The 19,634-nt window shown below is 48.7% G+C and overlaps 1 protein-coding gene across 10 annotated transcripts in view; it reads right to left on the bottom strand.

The window, feature by feature from the left end:
* SMARCC2 (SWI/SNF related, matrix associated, actin dependent regulator of chromatin subfamily c member 2) overlaps positions 1-19,634 on the bottom strand; it is a 153,284-nt gene that overhangs the window by 65,564 nt on the left and 68,086 nt on the right. For all 10 annotated transcript variants that reach the window (XM_029594716.1, XM_029594722.1, XM_029594723.1 and 7 more), the window contains 2 exons: positions 9,458-9,571; positions 8,962-9,115 (listed from right to left, as the gene is read on the bottom strand). In XM_029594716.1, the coding sequence (XP_029450576.1) occupies positions 8,962-9,115; positions 9,458-9,571 (268 nt within the window). The remainder of the gene's footprint in view (positions 1-8,961; positions 9,116-9,457; positions 9,572-19,634) is intronic.

The raw sequence follows: 19,634 nt of genomic DNA, 5'->3' as shown, positions 1-19,634 counted from the left end.
GAGAGCGGCCAGAGAAAGATTTCTTAACATTCTTCCTGTCTTCCGGCAATTTATTGCCCTTTGTTTCTCCTAAGGACTTCATAAGCTGATCCAGATCCTCCCCGAAGAGAAGCTTCCCCTTAAAAGGAAGGTGACATAACTGGGACTTGGACCACAAAAGGCACCTTGCTGCCACCGCTGAAACCATACTGCAAGCACTTTGCGCACCAAATCATACAAAGCATCTGCCACATAGGCCACCCCTGCCTCCAGACGGGCTGCCTGAACAGGGAAGAGTACTCCTGAAGCTGCTGGTTCCTGAGGCTTCTGAAACAAACATAGGCAGGCGCACTGCATCATACTAGCGCAAACAGCAGCGCAGAGACCCAACGCAGAGACCTCGAACATCCGCTTGAGTTGAATCTCCAGCTTGCGATCCTGCGCATCCTTCAGAGCGGCAGCCCCTGCTACTGGAATCGTGGTTTTCTTGGTCACTGCCGAAACAGCGGCATCCACCTTTGGAGTCTTAAGGCGGTCCAAATGCTCCTTCAACAGTGGGTAGAGCTTCATCATCACCCTCCCCACTTTCAATCCCGCCTCCGGGGTATCCCACTCCCGGCTAATCAGCTTTTGAATCTTTTTTGGAATAGGGAAAGCGCTCGGAGGGCCTCTTAGACCATCCAGGACCGGATTAACTCCTTCGCTATCTGACTCTTCCTGAGCCAGCTTTACTCCCAATTCCTCCAAAACCTGGGGGATAAAAGGTCTCAGCTCCTCCCTCTTAAATAGGCAGACCACCTGGGGGTCGCCCCATCAGGCCCGGCACCTTCAAGGAGGGTCTGATAGTCTTTATTGGCATCCGGACTGGGGGCAAGATCTCTGTCTGGCTCATCCGGGTCCACTACCAGAGAGGAGTCCCCCTCTCCCTTCTGAGTCCAACCCGTCCTCCCTGTTCACTTCCGGACGTCCAGGACGAAGCTCCTGCATCTTTGGAGAGACCACCGAGGAGCAAGAGGCCTCTTAGAGGAACCTAAGCCTGTCTCCCTGGGTCTACGCTTGGCTGCCTTCTTAGCCAAGAAGGCCTCATGTAGAAGGACGATGAATTCGGGCAAAAACCCCCAGGGCCCAGAGGCATGTCCCAGAATCACTGGAGGGTCGAGCTAGGGCCTACATCATCCCCCAGCTTGACACCCTGGAATGCAGGAGAGAGTGGGGGAGGGCCATCGGCCGAAGCCCCGTCGGTGTGGTTCACAGCCCCTTCGGAGGTCTCAGACACAGAGACCCTCACCTTGGGCTCTGCCACAGTCCCTGAGGACCGAGAAGCATTCCTGGGCTTCTGAGGCTTAGAGGAGGATCCCTCTTCCCCCAAAGCACAAGAAATAGAAATAGAACAAAATATAATTAATCTCCAACTTCTTGATAGCGAGATTGCCACTAGCACTTGGTTACAGTTTGTTAACAATATAGCAGATAAATTAACTCCTCAGAAAACAATCACAATTAATAACACTAATAAAAACCATAAACCATGGTACACCAATGGAATTAGAGATACCAAAAAACACTTAAGAAAAAAGGAAAAGGAGTGGAGGAAAAATCCCACAACATCCAATTTAGCATCCAATAGAAGTCTCCTGGCTCAGTATAAAAACTCATTAACAATACAAAAAAAGATTTCTTCACTAGGAAAATCCAGAATTTTCTACATAATCCTAAGACTTTTCTCTACAATACAGAAACTTACAAAAGATTTGAATGAGGTTAATTGTTCTCCTTCTGAATTAAAATGTAGAGATCTTGCAAATTTTTTCAAAAACAAGATAACAGACTTATTAATAGGAATTGAATCTGAAAAAATTCAAACAATTAAATTGACCATGAAAGAATACTCCAAATAGGCAACATTTGATGAGATCTCTCCATCTGAAGTTGAAAAATTGATTAAAAACATGAATCCCGCAACACATCCTTTAGATAATATACCAATCCCTGTTTTAAAAGCAACAGCCCATCTAATCTTTACAAATGTATCAAAAATTATAAATTTATCACTAGAGGAAGGACATTTTCCCCAAATACTTAAAACTGCTATTATCAAACCAATATTAAAGAAATCATCGCTCAATCCGGATCTACCAATTAATTATCGTCCAATCTCTAACCTATCATTTCTCGCAAAAATGATAAAGAAGGTAGTTCAGATCCAATTAACAAAACATTTAGAAATGAACAATATTCTGTTCCCCTCGCAACATGATTTTAGAAAGTATCAAAGCACAGAAACTCTCTTGCTTGCTCTTACTGACACTATACTAAGAGGCTTTGACAATGGACAAAGCTCCCTACTAAATTTGTTGTATCTGTCAGCAGCTTTTGACACGGTGGATCCTGCCATGGATGTCTAACAGCTGTTCTGGACTCTGACTCGGGTACCCGCTCCTTGGGGGCCTGCTTGCGCTTCCACTGGGAGACCTGGTCTCCAGGCTTCCCCTCTCCTTGGGGTAGCTCCTGCGCTCCTCATCAGAGTTCCTGCCTGCTCGCTTCTCTGCTCCTCGGGGTTGCCTCAAGCCCTGCCTATCAGAGATCCCATCTCTACGCCTCCCCGCTCCTCGGGGTATTCCCTACCTTACCACACCGGAGACTTGGACTCTACGCTTCCCTGTTCCATGGGGCAGCCTACGTCACTACATCAGAGACTTTACTCTATGCTTTCCCGCTCCTCGGGGCAGCCCTTATGTCATTACACCAGAAACTCTGTTGCCACGCTGTCCCGCCCCTTGGGATAGTCTCTGCATCACTCCTCCAGGAAAGCCTGTCTCCGCACTCCCTGTTCCTCGGGGCCTGCCTAGCGCTCCTCTGTCTTGGAAGTTCCTGCTCTGACACTTGTAACTCTTGTCCTGCCTCAGTACTGTGACTCCTCTGTATGTTACCGCTTCGCCCCGCTCCTCGGGACTCCTCACAGTAATTCTCAGTGCAGGTATCTGCAATCACGTGGCAGTGACACAGGACATTCTCACTCTACTGAACTACAGTCGTGTCCCCTGCTGCAGCTGACCTTGCCTCCTGATGGTGAGGACCTGTGGGGCTCCACCCTTCAGGAAGTATCAACCTCCACCTCAGGCCAAGGGTCCACAAAACCCACGAATCCTAACAAATTCTAAGGCGTAACAGTCCTTTACCACGTCCAGCAACTAGCAATCTGAAATGATCTTGGCCCACTCCTCGTAAAAATGGGACAACCTGTCCCCGATCGTCCCACACGAGGAGTGGGCGGGCCTGACTTCATTGGGCAGGTTTACCGGCTCCAGCCTCCTGCCCGAAGCCTCTTCTTGCAGACCGGCCAGCACTGCGAAAGGACTGTGGGTGAGAAGTGGACTGCCTGGCACCAGAGGAGGGAACACCCTTCCACCATCTGGTTCTTTGGGAGTCCCGAAACTGGATCAGTGGAACGAAGGACTTCTTAAAGGGCTTCCTATCTTCCGGCAACTTATTGCCCTTGGATTCTCCCAGAGATTTCATCAGCTGGTCCAAATCCTCTCTGAAAAGTAATTTCCCCCAAAAGGGAAGATTACACAATTGCGACTTAGAGGAAGCATCCGCCACCCAATTGGGGAGCCACAGAAGCCGTTGAGCTGCTACCGAAGACACCATGGTCCGGGCAGATGCACGTAACCAGGTCATATAAGGCATCCACCACTTAAGCAACCGCCGCCTCCAGGCAGGCCGCCTGAGACGTGGACAGGACACCCGAGGACGTCGCTTCCTGCGGTTTCTGAATCCAACATAAACACGCCCGCTGCATCATGCTCGCGCACACCGCCGCCCGAAGGCCCAATGAGGAGACTTCGAACAAGCGTTTCACAGCTGCAATTCCAGCTTGTGGTCTTGCACATCTTGAAGTGCTGCAACCCCCGCCACTGGGATGGTAGTTTTCCTAGTGACTGCCGATACCGTCTCATCCACCTTAGGGACCTTAAGGCATCCCAAAAGCTCATCAAGTAGTGGATATAACTTTTGCATTGCCCGGCCAACCTTAAGACCTGCGTCTGGGGACTCTCATTCACGACTGATGAGCTTCTGAATTTTCTTCGGGATGGGGAAAGCGCTAGGCGGCCCGCGGAGGCCATCCAGGACCGGGTTCACGCTGTCGGATTCTTCCAGAGAGAGTTTCCCTCCAGTTCCTCAAGCACCTGGGGAATAACGCAGCTTCTCCTTCTTGAACAACTGGACTACGTGGGGATTGTCGCCTTCCGAGTCAGGATCCCCCTGATACTGGTCGCCATTGCCCGCATCCAAGTCCAGGGGGACCTCCCCCTGATCGTCAGTGGTGTCACCCGGGGGAGGGGGAACCTCTTCCCCCAACGGGTCATCCGAGCCATCCAAATCTTCCCGCACCAAGGCAGCGCAGGAAGTACGATTGTCCGCTCGGAGATGAGGATGCTTCGGGGCCCCCACACTCCCCTCCAGGGATCTGCACTTCGCAAACGTCCATTCCAGCGAAAAACCACCCGGGCCAGCATCATCATCACTGGAATCTGACTCTGCGGCCCTCAAGTCCTCCGGCCTCAGTTCCCGCACCGCGTGAGACAGCAGCAGTCATCCTGGGAATCTTTTCCCATAGGGGGAGAAGTGGACGCCGACGCCCTACCTTTGGACCCAGTGCCGGCGCCCGATTTGCGTGCGTCCTTCCAAGGCTTAGACCCCTTAACTGAGGACCCCTCCCAGAGCACAAATAGTGCAAAGTGAGAGTGTGTTCAAATAGATAGACCATACCCCACAAGCCTTGCAGGGTTCCACCAGTGGCTTCTCTGCCATTGTAGCGCTCCAAAAGTGACCCAAGGGCACTCCCCCCGGGAGGAATCAAGTGCTGCCTTAGAGAACTGATATTTCCCAAAAAAATCGCTGGCAAAAATCTGTCCCAGCACCTTCAGGGACCCTCGTGGAAGCTGAAAAAGAAAAAACAAAATGGCCGCTGCACCAAAAATAGACCCAGGATCGCTGTGGAGACACTGCTAGGAGGCCCTACACCACCCGGGGAAGGCTCCACTAAAGGCTGCAAGCTCTCCCCTCTTCAGGAAATCGAAATCGGGATCTCTCTGGCCTAGCCCCACTGAGCAGACTGATTCACCCAGGGAGTTGCGGAACAGAAGGAAAAAAGGCACTCCCCCCCCCCCCCCCCCCAACAAAACAAAGCAGAAAAAATTAACTTTCCCCAACGGGGATACTTCCCTGAACCCACGGTCATGGAGAGGGAGCCTTAGGGCCGCTGAGGGAGCAAGTCCCCTGGCTATCAGGAATCCCGGCTCTAACTCTAACTCGAGGAATGGTCCAGAAAACTGACCTGGCACCACAAGGAGCAAGAAATCCAAACTCAGCTCAGAGCTGCAGGTATGCACCACCTTCTGCTGGAGACAGAGAAATACGGAGGAGCTGCAGGTGGCACACTTTGATACAGCAGTGCCTCAAAGTTTTGTTCTCTGCCTCCGTCTGCTGGTGGGAGTGCAAAACCCAGTGGTCTGGACTGATCTGGGTATGTACAGGAACACAACATATAAACTGCACGACATATATACCAACTATGGAGAGGACTGTTGGAGACAATGTGGAAGCATGGGGATGTTTTACCAGGTAGCAGATTCTTGGAAATGGATTGCTGGGATGGTTATAAGATATTGGGCCTGATACTGAAAGTGTATTCAGCACTTTATTTAGCCAGATAAATGGAAATTATGCAGCTAAGTAACAGCCACTAAATATGCGCCTACATTCAGCAGCCGCCACTTAACCATCTATGTCCCTGCTAAATGTTACACGCACAAAAAGTAGGCGCGTACTTGATGGATCAGGGGCGGAACAAATTAGATGTATAACTTATACTGCTAAATACTGATAATTGGAGTTAACCACATAAGCATACATGTAAGTTTAGACACCCCATAAAGCAGGTCTAAACTTAGCCAGGTAGACTTATCCGGCTAAGTATGTGTATTTACACACATACATATACATAAACACACATAAATATACACAAACACATATATATATATACACAAATACATACACATACATATATATATATATATATTTGTGTGTGTCTGTGTATACTCAGCAGCTTCACCATGCTGCTGATTATACATCGTAACTTATTTTATTTATTTTTATTTAAAATCTTTTCTATACGTCGCTAAGTAATATACCATCGCAACGGTTTACAAGTAGGCACATAAATTAATGTAGGTGGGTGCATACTATCGTACATTCTAACAGGTGCCACAAAAGGTTCAGTTACAATAAATCGTTCAAGACAATCACTTGTTTAGTGAAGTAGGTCATGACCAAGTGTACCTGTAAGGTACTGTTCATGGGTAAAAATCATATATATAGTGTTTACAATTACGTTTATTGTGAGGTAGGGTTCATAGATTATTAAAATGCACATTCTTAGAATAATGCTGTGTGTTGGTGCTCTTCTGCCTATTCCTGTATATTTTCATTTCTCCAGTCGCTTTATAAAATGCTTGTTTAAAAAGCCATGTTTTTAAACTTTTCTTAAAGGTTTTGAGATCTCTTTGCAATCTGATCTCTAGGGTCATTGTGTTCCAAAGTGTGGGGCCTTTCTCTCACGTGGGTTAGTCTTGCTGTTTTTACTGAAAGAATGGTTAAGAGTGCTTTATTTGCCGATTGAAGGTTTCTGTGTGGGACGTGCATTCGTAATGCTGTGTTTAGCCAGTCCGATTTTTCATCATGTATTAGTTTATGTATGGTACATAGGGCTTTGTATTTAATTCTGTGTTCAATAGGTAGCCAATGTAATTCTGCCAGGGTTTCAGTTATATGGTCCCTCCTCCTTTTTCCTGTTAGTATTCTAGCTGCTGTGTTTTGAAGTATTTGAAGCGGCCTTAATGTTGTATTCGGGATTCCTAGTAAAAGGGCATTACAGTAGTCCGTGCTGGAGAAAACTAGTGCCTGAAGAACTGTTCTGAAATCAGTTATTGTTAGTAATGGTTTTAGTTTTCTGAGTACCATGAGTTTTCCATAGCCTTCTTTTACTTTTAGCGATATGTGTTGTTTTAGATTGATTTCTGGGTCCATTACTATTCCAAGGTTTCAAACTTTTTCTGCTAGTTCAATTTTCTGGTTGTCTTTGAGGATTATTGGAGTTTGGATGATTTCAATATTTTTCCGTTCTAAGTGTAGAAATTCTGTTTTTTCAATATTAATCACAAGTTACATTTGGTTTAGCAGTTGTTTTATAATGTCTAAGTACATGTTAGCTAAGGTTAACGTTTTCTCTAGTGTTTCCTCGACTGGTAAAATTAGTTGAATATCGTCTGCATAGATGTAATGTATGATTCCTAGACCTGCTAGCAGATAACATAGGGGCAGCATGTATATGTTAAAGAGGATTGCAGACAGGGCTGATCCCTCCTGTTTTGAGATTGACTTTTTCAGATAATACGTTGTTGATCTGAACTTGAAAGAACCTATTATTTAGATATGAACTGAACCATTTTATTGTTTTGCTGTGTAATCCGATTTCTTCTAGTATTTTTAGTAGTATTTTATGGTTTACTGTGTTGAAGGCTGCTGCTAAGTCTAGCATTATTAGAATGTAATGTTTACCGCTATCGAAACCTCTTAGAATGTTACCTGTTAGTGAGAGAAGTAGTGTCTCGGTGCTGTAGTGCTTTCAAAATCCATGTTGTGACGGATACAGTATGTTATTGTTATCTAGGTGTTCGGCTAGCTGTTTCTGTACTGTTTTTTCTATTAGTTTAGCTATTAGTTTAGCTATTAGGGGAAGATTTGAGACTGGGCGGTAGTTGTTCAGGATCATGGGGGGTCACTGTTTTTTTTCTTTACGATTGGTTTTATAATTGCCCCTTTCAGTATATCTGGCATAGTTCCTTTATGATCTTAGCTAATGTAGGGGAGACTGTGTTAGCTATTTTCTTAAGTTCAAATGTTGGTATTGAGTCAATTTTGTGTGGAGCCGGGTTTATGTTTTTTAGCATGTCTTCCACTTCCATCTCGAATATCTCAATAAATGACGACCATTGGTTCACGTCTCTTTTTTGCATTTTAATTTCTTGATTGTTAGTGTTTGGAAATTTATTTCTTAAGTTAATAATTTTGTCACTGAAAAATTTGGCAATTTCATTACATTTTGATTCTGGTAGGTTTTGTGGTGATTCTTTTTGTCATTGGTGAGATTTGATACTATTGAGAATAAGGTTCTTGGATTGTTAATAAATTTTTCTATTTTATTGCTGTAGTATTCTTTCTTAAAATTAAGGATTAGTTGTTTGTAGAAAGCTAGATGTTTTCTGTATTTGGTTAGGGTATCAGTTGTTTTGTGGGTTTTTTTCCATCTTTTTTCCATTGATCCGAGAGTCCTTTTTGCATCTTTTACTTTTTCGTTATGCCAGGGATTATTATGTATAGCTTCTTTTTTACGTATTGATTTGATGGGATTTATTTCATCAGCTATTTTTTTGGTTGAAACTAACCATGTTGCTGTAGCAGAACTGCAGTTGTTGTAGTCAAAATCTGTTAGTTTTTCCTCTAGTTTCCTCTAGTTTGTCGCTTAGCCACATAAGTTCCTACTGGCTAAGTTACTTACACGGCCAGCTGTGAATACCAATCCCATGTTATCTCTGATGATTTCTTGGGATCCCAAGGTTTTTCTGTTGACCAGCCTTCTGAGTATATGGTCCATTTGTGGGCTTCACTTCCAGATACTTATTTCAACACTGGTTTATGTTTTCAACATGTATCACTTGATCCAGTGGCATTAATGTAGTATCTATCCATCTCCAGCAGCACCAAGGTCAAAGATGAAGTCCATGACACACAGCGCCACATGGCTGGAGAGCAGAAACTTCATTCACTTCCAGATTTCTTGGGATCACCGACCACCGGCATCAAATACCCAAGTCCCTTGCAATGTTTAACTGCTACAGCAGAGACAGCCAGACTTACCTGAGGGGTTTTGGGCTGTAGTGGTACCAGTCCAGAGGGAGTGTCGGCCAAGACATGGAAGTGGGAGGTCGGTGGGGGTCCCATAGGAGTTGGTCGGCTTTCAGCATCTACCTGATAATTGATGAGCCCCCACTGCTCCAGAAACGCATGGACCCTGAGAGGGAGGGAGAAGCAAAACGGGAAATCTACACTAAGAATCAATAAACAAAACTACACCAGAAAAGTTTTGCGAGCCATAATGTACCTCGATCCTGCCCTGTATAACTCCTGCTATTCAAGTACTGAAAGTCACCCTCTCCCAACAGCTGCACTGATGCACCTCACTTCTGCCCTGGAGCACCCCCCCTACTATTCCAGTACCGAGACCCTCATTCAAAGCTCTGTCAATGCACCTCAGCCCTGCCTGTAGCTCCCCTTTGCTATTCCAGTACTGAGACCATGCAGAGCAGAAACAGAGACCGAGGCTGGGTAATTCCTTCCCTGCTTGGCCGCACACCTCATGATAGCGCAGACATCTCCAGCCAGGTTGCGACGGCATGCTGTAGAGGTCAGATATTCCTGTGGGTTCAGCCGATACGTGTCAATCATGAAATTACGGTAGGCGAGGTAACTGCATGGTTAAAAGAACAGAACATTTTAGCAAAGAGAAAGTTTTTCATGCTCAGTTTCAGCGTGTTCATGTGTTAGCACTTGGCAGACACTCTGTGTAAGTGATGGTGTGGCAACAAACAGGCGTTTTATATGCACTGCGTTGTCTTGTTTTTTTTTCCCCCCAGAGAGCTCATTTCCTTTGAGCTGGCCTGCAGGTGGTGTTTGACCTTTACACTGTAGTTCAAGCTGAAGCTTGGGGATGCTTGCTCTACTCAGAGTGCAGATTGAAAGAAAAGTTGCTTACCTGCAACAGGTGTTCTCTATGGACAGCAGGACAAACACCCACACATAGCATACAAGGCCCCTTCCCGTGTGAACGCCGCTGCGTGACCCTCAGTCTAATGCCCAGCTTGCACCCACTTTCTGGGGAGGAGGGAGGGATTGTGTGGCTCTTTGTCCTGCTGTCCACAGAGAACACCGGTTACAGGTAAGCAACTTTTCTCTCTTTATGGACAAGCCAGACAACACAACCATACAACTGGGGACTCCCTAATCTCCAAGTTGTGGAATTCTCTTCCACAGATTTTGCACCTCGCCACTTGTACAAAAACTTTTAAAGCAATGTTAAAAACTAATTTATTTGAGCTGGCTTTTTAACTGACTCATAGCATTATGTTATGATCTCTTTTAATTGATAATACCAGATTGTCTCCAGTTCTTTTATATTTATTAAGTATGTTTTTATTATATTATGTATGTTTTCCTTTCTGAACTTCCCTGGGCTATGGTACATGGTGGTATACAAATACAAATAAAGATAAAGAGTGTGTGTAAATGTATCATTTGATTTCTTCATACCTACAACCTCCCCTCTTGTTTTTTTGGTTTTGTTCATCAGAAACACTGACTGAAGCTATTGTTTGTTCCTGATTGTCGAAAACAGCAGCGGCTGGTACGTAAGTGTCAGGGTCTGATTCAGGCAACAAACTCCAAGGGTTGCTTTATCAACAGGTTTAATAAGAAATAAAGTTCACAACATAACATGGGTTCCTGACACTTTCTTCAGGAGGGAAACAAACAAGCAAACCAGCCAAGCAGGCTTTCCTTACCGGGCAATTGAAAAAATGAGATCCCAGCAGCTCAATAAACTCCAGAACAGCCTTGGTCAGACCCAGCCCTACAAGTTAGGATGAACATTGTGCCAGCAGAGAACTCTCGGCTGGTTAACACTTAAAACAGGTGTGTTAGAAGGAAGGGTTTACTTCCGGGTCAACGAGCTGCTGGCTGGGTATGGCACAGCCCACAACACCTGAACAATAACAGTACTACTGCTTCCCATCTTTCAGGAGAGCTCCAGCCACTGCACCCACGAACAGTGAGGCGAAAACTGTCCAACTGGGATAAGCCTTAATACCTGGTGGATGAGCCTGACAAACTAATATATAAAAAAAAATGAGCTGTAAACTGAGCGATCTATTGCGATAGGGTTTGCTGTTGAACTGGACTAGTGTTCTTAAAAGGGTAAGACCTAAAATAAAAGCCCGATAATTTTGCACATGGCTAGCACCTAAGTAAAACAAGGTCACTCTTCCATAGTTTAACGGATAGCACATAGACTGTGCAGAGGACGGAATTAAGAGGAACTGAGATAACGGTTTAGGTAGTATCCTCCCTTGATTTTATGTTCAAATTTGTTTACTGAAAATGACACATTAAACTACAATAAAGGAGAGCCTTAAGCAGGCACAAAATTCCTGCCTCAGACTCATGACAACAAACATGTTTTCATATAATAACCTTATGTCACCTGCTGAATTCAGTACATTCCTCATCAAAACAGTTATGTAATACACATCCCCTGTACATACCCAGATCAGTCCAGAGACAGAGAAAAGCCTCGCTGACACTGCTTGATAAGCCCTGGCGCCACCTGCAGTAGCTCAGTATTTCTCTGTCTCCAGCAGATGGTGGTTGGTGCATAAACCTGCAGTCTCTTTTTTACTTTTTTTGGGTGAGCCTCCCTCCCAGGGGTTAGGTTCCTGTGAGGAACCTTTCCCTGCTCAGTTGAGGTGGATGAGCTGACGGTCAGTGCTCACTCCAAGTTGATCCGTGGGGTGTAAATCTGGTGGTCCGGATCCCTTCCCCTCACGAGGCTGTTCTGGTGGCTTTCTGCTCCTTTTTTCTTCTTCAGGGGTTTTTTTGTTTCTCTCCTTGCTTGCCTGTGGCTGAACGGAGCTGGACAGCTCCCTTCAGCCTTAGGAGAGGGACTCCCGTGTTATTTTTTGTAAAGCTATTGTTTAAAAAAAGAAAAGAAAAGAAGAAGCACAGGAACAGCTGGGGCGGGCTTCTCCTCCTCCCCCCCTCCATTTGCCGTTTTCGGGCCAGTTTTTTTCTTTCGGCTATTTTTGTTTTTCTTCGGTCCCAGGGGGAATGGTTCACGGCTCGGCTTGCCACGCGTGCAGTGCGGTCCCGGCGCTTCTTGGCAGGGCAAGTCTCTGTTCGGCATGCGTTTCGGGAGGGGAAGGGCCCTCCCTCCTCCCAATGCCTCTGAAACAGAGGAGGATGCAGAGGCACGCGTCAGTCGCGGTCAGGTCCAATTTTGATGCCGCCGAGAGTGCCGGGTCTGCCGGCCACCGCATGGCAAGAGCGACGGCCATTTTGTCCTCTGACTCGTGCGCGTCGCCATCTTTGGAGGAGGAGGGTGACCTCCCTCTGCGGCTCTCCCCGGTCCACCCGTGTCCCTTACAAGGGCAGGGAGTTTCAGTGGGGGAAAATAGGCAGGAGAATTTGCTGCTGGGGCCTGGGGAAGAGCAGGTCCCTACCTTGCCTGCGGCTGTGCAAACCTTTTCCCCAGGTTTTATCCTCCTGCTTCACCAGGCTTATCTGGCTCAACAGGAGGGTATGGGTGCCCCTCAGACAGCTCGGGGTCAGCAGGAGAATATGGGTACCCCTCAGTTCCCTCAGACAGCTTGGGGTCCACGCCTTCCGTCTTTGGGGGTGGGGCCCAATCGGTCGAGAGAATTCAGTCCCTCGGGGGTTCCGTGTTCGTTGCGCCCGGGAGGGCTGGAGGAGGAATTAGGGAGTTTGGACCCTCCAAGAGGTTCGGCGGCAGCGGTGCTGGTCGAGGATCCGGGGTCACTGGACATTGATCTCGGAGATGGCATGGGGGCCCCTTTGGTTCCGGAGGGGGATGACCCCAAGATTCTCCGCTTGTTCCGGAGGAAGGAGTTGGAGCCTCTGCTCCCTCAGGTTCTCGAGGAGCTAGGGTTAAAAGCTCCTCAGGAGGTTCCGGAGATAGATGGGGGCGGATCCAGTCCTCGATAGTCTCAGGGCTCCTCCTTCTGCTTTTCCCTATCATAGGTCTGTTCGACAGTTGGTGGAGCGTGAGTGGAATTCCCCGTATTCGGGGTTGGTAGAGCGATGTCGAAACTATATCCCTTACTGGAGCTTTTTGCGCTTCCGCAGGTGGATGCAGCGGTTTCTGCGGTCACAAAAAAGACCACTATTCCGGTGGTGGGCGCTGCAGCCTTAAGGATGTTGGAGCTTCATCTTAAACGGATTTTTGAGGGGGCAGCCTTGGGGCTGCGGGCCGCCATTTGCTCCAGCTTTATGCAAAGGGCATGTCTCCGCTGGGTTCAGCGTTTTCAGGCAGACAAACGGAACCAGGGGCTGAAGCGTCTGATGCGGATCGCGTGGAGGCATTGGTCGCATATGCAGCAGATGGCCTTTATAATTTGGTGTGTTCATTATCTCAGATTATGGGTTCCACAGTAGTGGCCAGGCGCTTGCTATGGCTCTGTCATTGGTCCACGGATGTGTCTTCTAAAGCCAAGTTGGGTTTGTTACCCTTCAAGGGTCGCCTCTTGTTTGGGGATGAGTTGGAGCGGCTGATAAAGCAGTTGAGTGAGACGAATTTGCATAAGTTGCCAGAGGACAAGCCTCAGAATCGGCAGGCCTTTCATTCCCGAGGGATGGTAGAAGATCTCGTCCTTCTAAAGGTCCCGCAATGTCACAGAAGCCTTTTCAACCTAGAGCCCCGGCTTGGGGTCAGTCCTTTCGGTGCAGCTAAAGGCCTTTCCAGGCTCTCACTGGTGGGGGAGCTACAGGGGCCAAGGCCTCCCAATGAAGCGAAGCCGGTTCACTCCGCCGTTCCCTATATAGGGGGCCGTCTGGCAAGTTTTTACGGGGAGTGGACCAAGGTTACGCAGGATCAGTGGGTCCTCACGGCGATAAGGGAAGGCTACGCGTTAGAGTTTGCTCGTCCCGTTCCTGATCTGTTCTTCTTTGAAAACCCGCATAGTTCAGGAGACTGCGCATGTTGAGCAACTTGGAGGCAGTAATCCCAGTCCCTCCGCATGAATTGGGCATGGGTCGGTACTCCATCTACTTTGTGGTGCCAAAGAAAAAGGGCACCTTTTGACCCATTCTGGATCTCAAGCGAGTAAATGCGGCGTTGAAGGTCCCACGGTTTCACATGGAGACTTTACGCTCAGTCAATGCGCCGGTGCACTCTCAGGAGTTCCTGGCTTCCCTGGATCTGACGGAGGCGTATCTTCATGTCCCCATTTGCAAAGATCACCAGCGCTTTCTGAGGTTTGCAATGCTGGGTCAACATTTCCAGTTGCGGGCTCTCCCTTTTGGGCTGGCCACGGCTCCCCACACAATCACCAAGGTTATGGTGGTGGTGGCAGCAGCCCTTTGACGCGAAGAAGTACTGGTGCTCCCTTATCTCGACGATTGGATGATTCGGGAGAAATCATTAGATGGGTGCTGATCATCAGTGCGAAAAGTTATTCATCTGCTAGAGTCTCTCGGCTGGGTGGTCAATTGGGAGAAGAGTCGTTTGGAGCCATCTCAGACACTCGACTACCTCGGGGCTCGGTTTGACACCAGGCAGGGCAAGGTGTTTCTCATGGAGGAGAGAATGAACAAGTTACAGTCCCAAGTTCACCATTTGTTGGCATTGAGGGTACCCTGAGCCTGGGATTTTCTACAGGTTCTAGAATCAATGGCCTCCACGCTGGAATTAGTGCTGTGGGCCTTCGTCCATATGCGCCCACTTCAGAGGGTACTGTTGGAGAGATGGAATTCTCTGTCACAGACCTTTCATCAATCGGTCTTGCTGGATGCATCAGCAAGGAGCAGCCTCTCGTGGTGGCTACAGTCCTCCAATCTGCAGCATGGTGTCAATCTTGAAGTTCTGGATTGGGTGGTTCTTACTACTGATGCCAGTCTCTCTGGTTGGGGGCGTTCTGTGAGCGGCAGTCAGCCCAGGGCACTTGGTCTTCAGAAGAAGTCTCTTGGCCTATCAATTGGTTGGAGACCAGTGCAGTACGGCTGGCACTCCAGTCTTTCCTTCCTCTTGCTCAGGGTCGCTCAGTCAGGGTTCTGTCAGACAATGCAACAACGGTAGCTTACATCAATCATCAGGGCAGCACCAAGAATCAGGGGGTAGCTCTAGAGGCTCAAGAACTGTTTCTCTGGGTGGAACAGTACTTGCTTCAGTTAGCTGCGCCTCATATTGCAGGCGTCGACAACATCCAGGCCGATTTTCTCAGTCGCAAGAGCTTAGATCCAGGCAAGTGGGAAATGGCAGATTCAGCAATGCAGCTCATCCAGAAGCAGTGTGGTTGTCTTCATATCGATCTGATGGCAACTCGGCTCAATGCGAAAGCACCTCAGTTTTTCAGTCGCAGGAGGGAGTACAGGGTGAGGGGGGTCGATGCTTTAGTGATACCCTGGCCTTGGGAGATCTTGCTCTATGTTTTCCCTCCGTGGCCTCTAGTGGGCAAGGTATTGCGTCGCATAGAAAAGCATCCGGGGAATGTGGTACTGGTAGCCCTGGAGTGGCCACATCACCCGTGGTTCGCAGATCTCGTCAATCTAGCAGTGGACAGTCTGCTGCGCCTCAGTCATCTTCTGGGTCTTCTCCTTCAGGGACCCATATTTTCCGTCCAGGCAAATCGATTTTGTCTAGTGGCATTGAGAGGCGGCGTTTGAGGCAGAGAGGATAGCCAGAGCCGGTGATCTCCACGCTTTTGCAGGCTAGGCGGAAGTCTACTTCCCTCTTGTATGTTTTGAGGCTTGGTGTACAGACAAAGGGACACAGGCGGTTCGGGCCTCAATATCCCACGTTTTGTCTTTCCTACAAGAAGGTTTAGCAAATGGCCTTGCTTTTAACTCTCTTAAGGTACAGGTAGCGGCCCTGACCTGCTTGCAGGGAAGGGTTGAAGGTTACACCTTATCTTCCCATCCGGATGTGCGGAGGTTCCTTCGGGGAGTTAAGAATTTGCGTCCTCCATTGCGAAAGATCTATCCCCCCTGGAACCTTAATCTAGTTCTGCGAGTGTTGTGTGATGCTCCCTTTGAGCCGATTCGGAGAGCGACTCATAAAGACTTGACTCTCAAGGTCATTTTCTTAGTGGCCATCTGTTCCGCCAGGAGGATTTCGGAGTTGCAGGCATTGTCGTGCAGGGACCCTTTCCTTCAATTATGGGATTCAAGAGTCTCGTTGCATACAGTTCCTTCTTTTGTTCCGAAGGTAGTCTCTGATTTTCATGTTAATCAGGTGGTCGAGCTTCCAGCTTTCCCAGAATTGGATGCTTCTGTGCCGTATGCTCAAGAGCTTAGGTTATTGGATGTCCGCAGGGCCTTGCTTCAGTATCTCAAGTTACTAATGATTTCAGAAGGTCTGATCATCTTTTCGTTTTATGGAGCAGACCAAAGAAAGGTACCCATGCCTCCAAAACAACCATTGCAAGGTGGCTTAAGGAGGCTATTGGGTCAGCGTATATTATTAAGTGCCGTCAGGGTTTACGGGCCCACTCAATTCAAGCTCAGGCAACTTCATGGGCGGAGGCTCAGCTGGTGTCTCCACAGGAGATTTGCAGAGCGGCAACTTGGAAATCGCTGCAAACATTTGCGAGGCATTACCAATTGGATTTGGGAGATCAAACTAGCTCCCGGTCCTTTGGTGAAAGTGTCTTGCGAGCGGGACTAGGAAGCTTTGGTACATCTTGCATAGGCTCGGCGGCGCGCACAAGCCCCGGGACACGCGTATGTCCCGGGGCTTGCAAAAAGGGGCGGGGCTGGGCTGTCCGGGGCGCGCCCAGGGCTGGGCCTAAGCTTCCAGGCACAGCGGCCATTTGCCGCTGTGCCCGGGATCGTGGGCTGGCGGCTGGCCGGCGCGTGTAACTTCTTCAACAAAGGTAAGGGGGGAGTTCTAGGTAGGGCTCGGGGGGTGGGTTAGATAAGGGAAGGGAGGGGAAGGTGAGGGGGGGGGGGCGGAAGGAAAGTTCCCTCTGAGGCCGCTCTGATTTTGGAGCGGTCTTGGAGGGAATGGAGGCAGGCTGCGCGGCTCTGTGTGCGCAAGTTGCACAATTGTGCACCCCCTTGCGCGCGTCGACCCTGGATTTTATAACATGCCCGCAGTTGCACGCGCATGTTATAAAATCGGGCGTAGATTTGTTCGCGCCAGGTTGCGCGAACAAATCTGCGCCAGCGCGCAGGTTTTAAAATCTGCCCCAATGTTTTTGGCTTGGGTACAGATTAATACTGAGCTACTGCACTAGAGCCCTGGATTTACTTACTGACCCCTTTTTGCAAGGATTAGAAGGGTCGAAGTCAGTAAAGGAAGGGAGTTCCACCAACTGATTCAAATGAAAAGAGGATACCACCTTTGGAAGAAAGGAGGGGACTGTCCTCAAGGAGACTCAGGTATCCGTAATCCTTAAGAAGGGCTCCGTACGAGACAGGGCCTGAAGTTCCGACACCCGCCGAGCTGTAGAAATAGCTACGAGGAAAATAACCTTCAAGGTAAGAGATCCTTTAATGTCACCCGCTTTAAAGGCTCAAAAGGCAATGACACAGGGCTCTGAGTACCAAATTCAAGCTCCACAAAGGACAAGGACTTTGGACCGAAGGGCACAAATGTTTTGCCCCCCACAGAAAACGCACCACGTCCGGATGCGCTGCCAAAGCAACTCCCCGTACTTTTCCACGGAAAGAACCTAAAGCCACTACCTGGACCCTTAGGGAACTAAAGGACAAACCCTTAGCCAGGCCCGCTTGTAAGAAGGCTAAAACATCCCCAATCGGGGCCCGGGTAGGCTCTACCTTGTGGTCCATGCACCAGGACTCAAAAACCCCCATACCCTGACGTAAGCCAAGGAGGTAGAGGTTTTTCGAGATTGTAAAAGGATAGTAATCACTCATCCGAATAACCCTTATTCTTCAACCGCCTCCTCTCAAAAGCCATGCTGCTAGACAAAAGTGATCTGCCCCTTCCAAACAAAACGGACCCCTGGTGCAGGAGATTTGGCAACAGGCGAAACCTCAGAGGGCCGTTCACCAGTAGGTTGACCAGATCAGAAAACCACGGACACCGTAGCCATTCCGGCACTACCAGAACCACTTCACCCGGATGAGCTTCTACGCGACGACCTTGTCGACCAAACAGCCAAGGCGGAAACACATACAACAGGACGTCCCTCGGCCAGGGAAGGACTAGAGCATCTATTCCCTCTGCTCCTGGTTCCCAGCATCAACTGAAGAACCACGGGGCTTTGGCATGGGGAACATCGCCATCAAGACCATGCTCGGCCTGGTCCACGTGTCGCATATGAGGCAAAAGGCATCGTCGGAGAGCTCCCACTCCCCGGGATCCAGTTGGTGGCGGCTGAGGAAATCGGCTTGAACTTTGCTACACCGGCAATATGAGAGGCTGCTATCCTGTTGTCCAGGTGCCGCTCCGCCCAGCTGATCAACTCCCAGGCTTCCAATGCCACTAGTCGACTCTTGGTTCCCCCTTGGCGATTTATGTAGGCTACTGCTGTTACACTGTCTGACATAATTCTGACCGATCTCCCCCACACCAAAGGAAGTAGGGCCTGCAGAGCCAATCAAACAGCCCTGGTTTCTAATGGGTTGATCGACCACAAGGACTCCCTCACTGACCTCTGGCCCTGCACTGCTCTCCCCTGACAAACCTCTCCCCAACCGGAGAGGCTGGCTTCAGTGGTGAGGGGCTTTCCAGGGCTACACCCTGGCGCAAGTTGTCTGGGAAGAGCCACCAAACAAGGCTGGAACGCGCAGATTCCGTAAGAGGAAGTGGAAGCTGAAAATGTTCGGAAACCGGATACCAAGGGGAGAGTAATGCTGACTGAAGAGGTCTCATATGAGCAAAGGCCCACGGGACTAGTTTGAGAGTGGAAGCCATCGAACCGAGAACCTGCAAATAATCCCAGACCCTGGGACGATGCTTGGTCAACAACACACGCACTTGAGCCTGCAGCTTGGGGATCTGCTCCTCGGTGAGGGAAATCTTGCCCAACCATGTGTCGAACAGAGCCCTCAAAAACTCCAAGGACTGGGAGGGAACCAGATGACTCTTGGCCAGATTGATTATCCAACCCAACGACCTCAAGAGCTGCAGTACTCGCTGCACTGCCATCTGACAGAGGGCCTCCAACTTCGCTTGAATCAGCCAGTCATCCAAGTAAGGATGAACCAAAAAATCCTCTTTCCGGAGAGCTGCAGCCACGACAACCATCACCTTGGTGAATAACCTAGGTGCTGTCGCAAGCCCGAAAGGCAGAGCGCAGAATTTAAAATGATCGCCTAGAATTGCGAACCTCAGGAACTTCTGGTGGTCGGGATGGATGGCTATGTGCAAGTACACCTCGGTCAGGTCCAGCATAGCTAGGAACTCCCCCTTGTGGACCGACGCAATCACCGACCAAAGAGTTTCCATTCAGAAGCGAGGCACCCGGAGAGACCGGTTGACTTTCTTCAAGTTGAGGATGGGTTGGAACATGCCTTCCTTCTTTGGCACTACAAAGTAAATGGAATTGCGGCCTCTTCTTTGTTCTTCTGGGGGCACTGGCATGATGGTGCCTAACTCCCTGAGACGCCTCACAGTGTCCTCACAGTGTCCCGCATAGCTAGACGTATGTGTTCGTAAGAGCACAGGAAAATCTAAAGCATAGTCATGTTTTATGATATTGAGGACCCACTGGTCCGAAGTTAATTTGGCCCACTCCTGGAGAAAAAGAGACAACCTGCCTCCTATTACCAGAATGGAG

Source organism: Rhinatrema bivittatum, chromosome 3 (genome assembly GCF_901001135.1).
Source record: "Rhinatrema bivittatum chromosome 3, aRhiBiv1.1, whole genome shotgun sequence".
Classification (NCBI taxonomy): Eukaryota; Metazoa; Chordata; class Amphibia; order Gymnophiona; family Rhinatrematidae; genus Rhinatrema; species Rhinatrema bivittatum.
The sequence above is the reverse complement of the archived record's forward strand: the minus strand, read 5'-3'. Positions and strand labels throughout refer to the sequence as shown.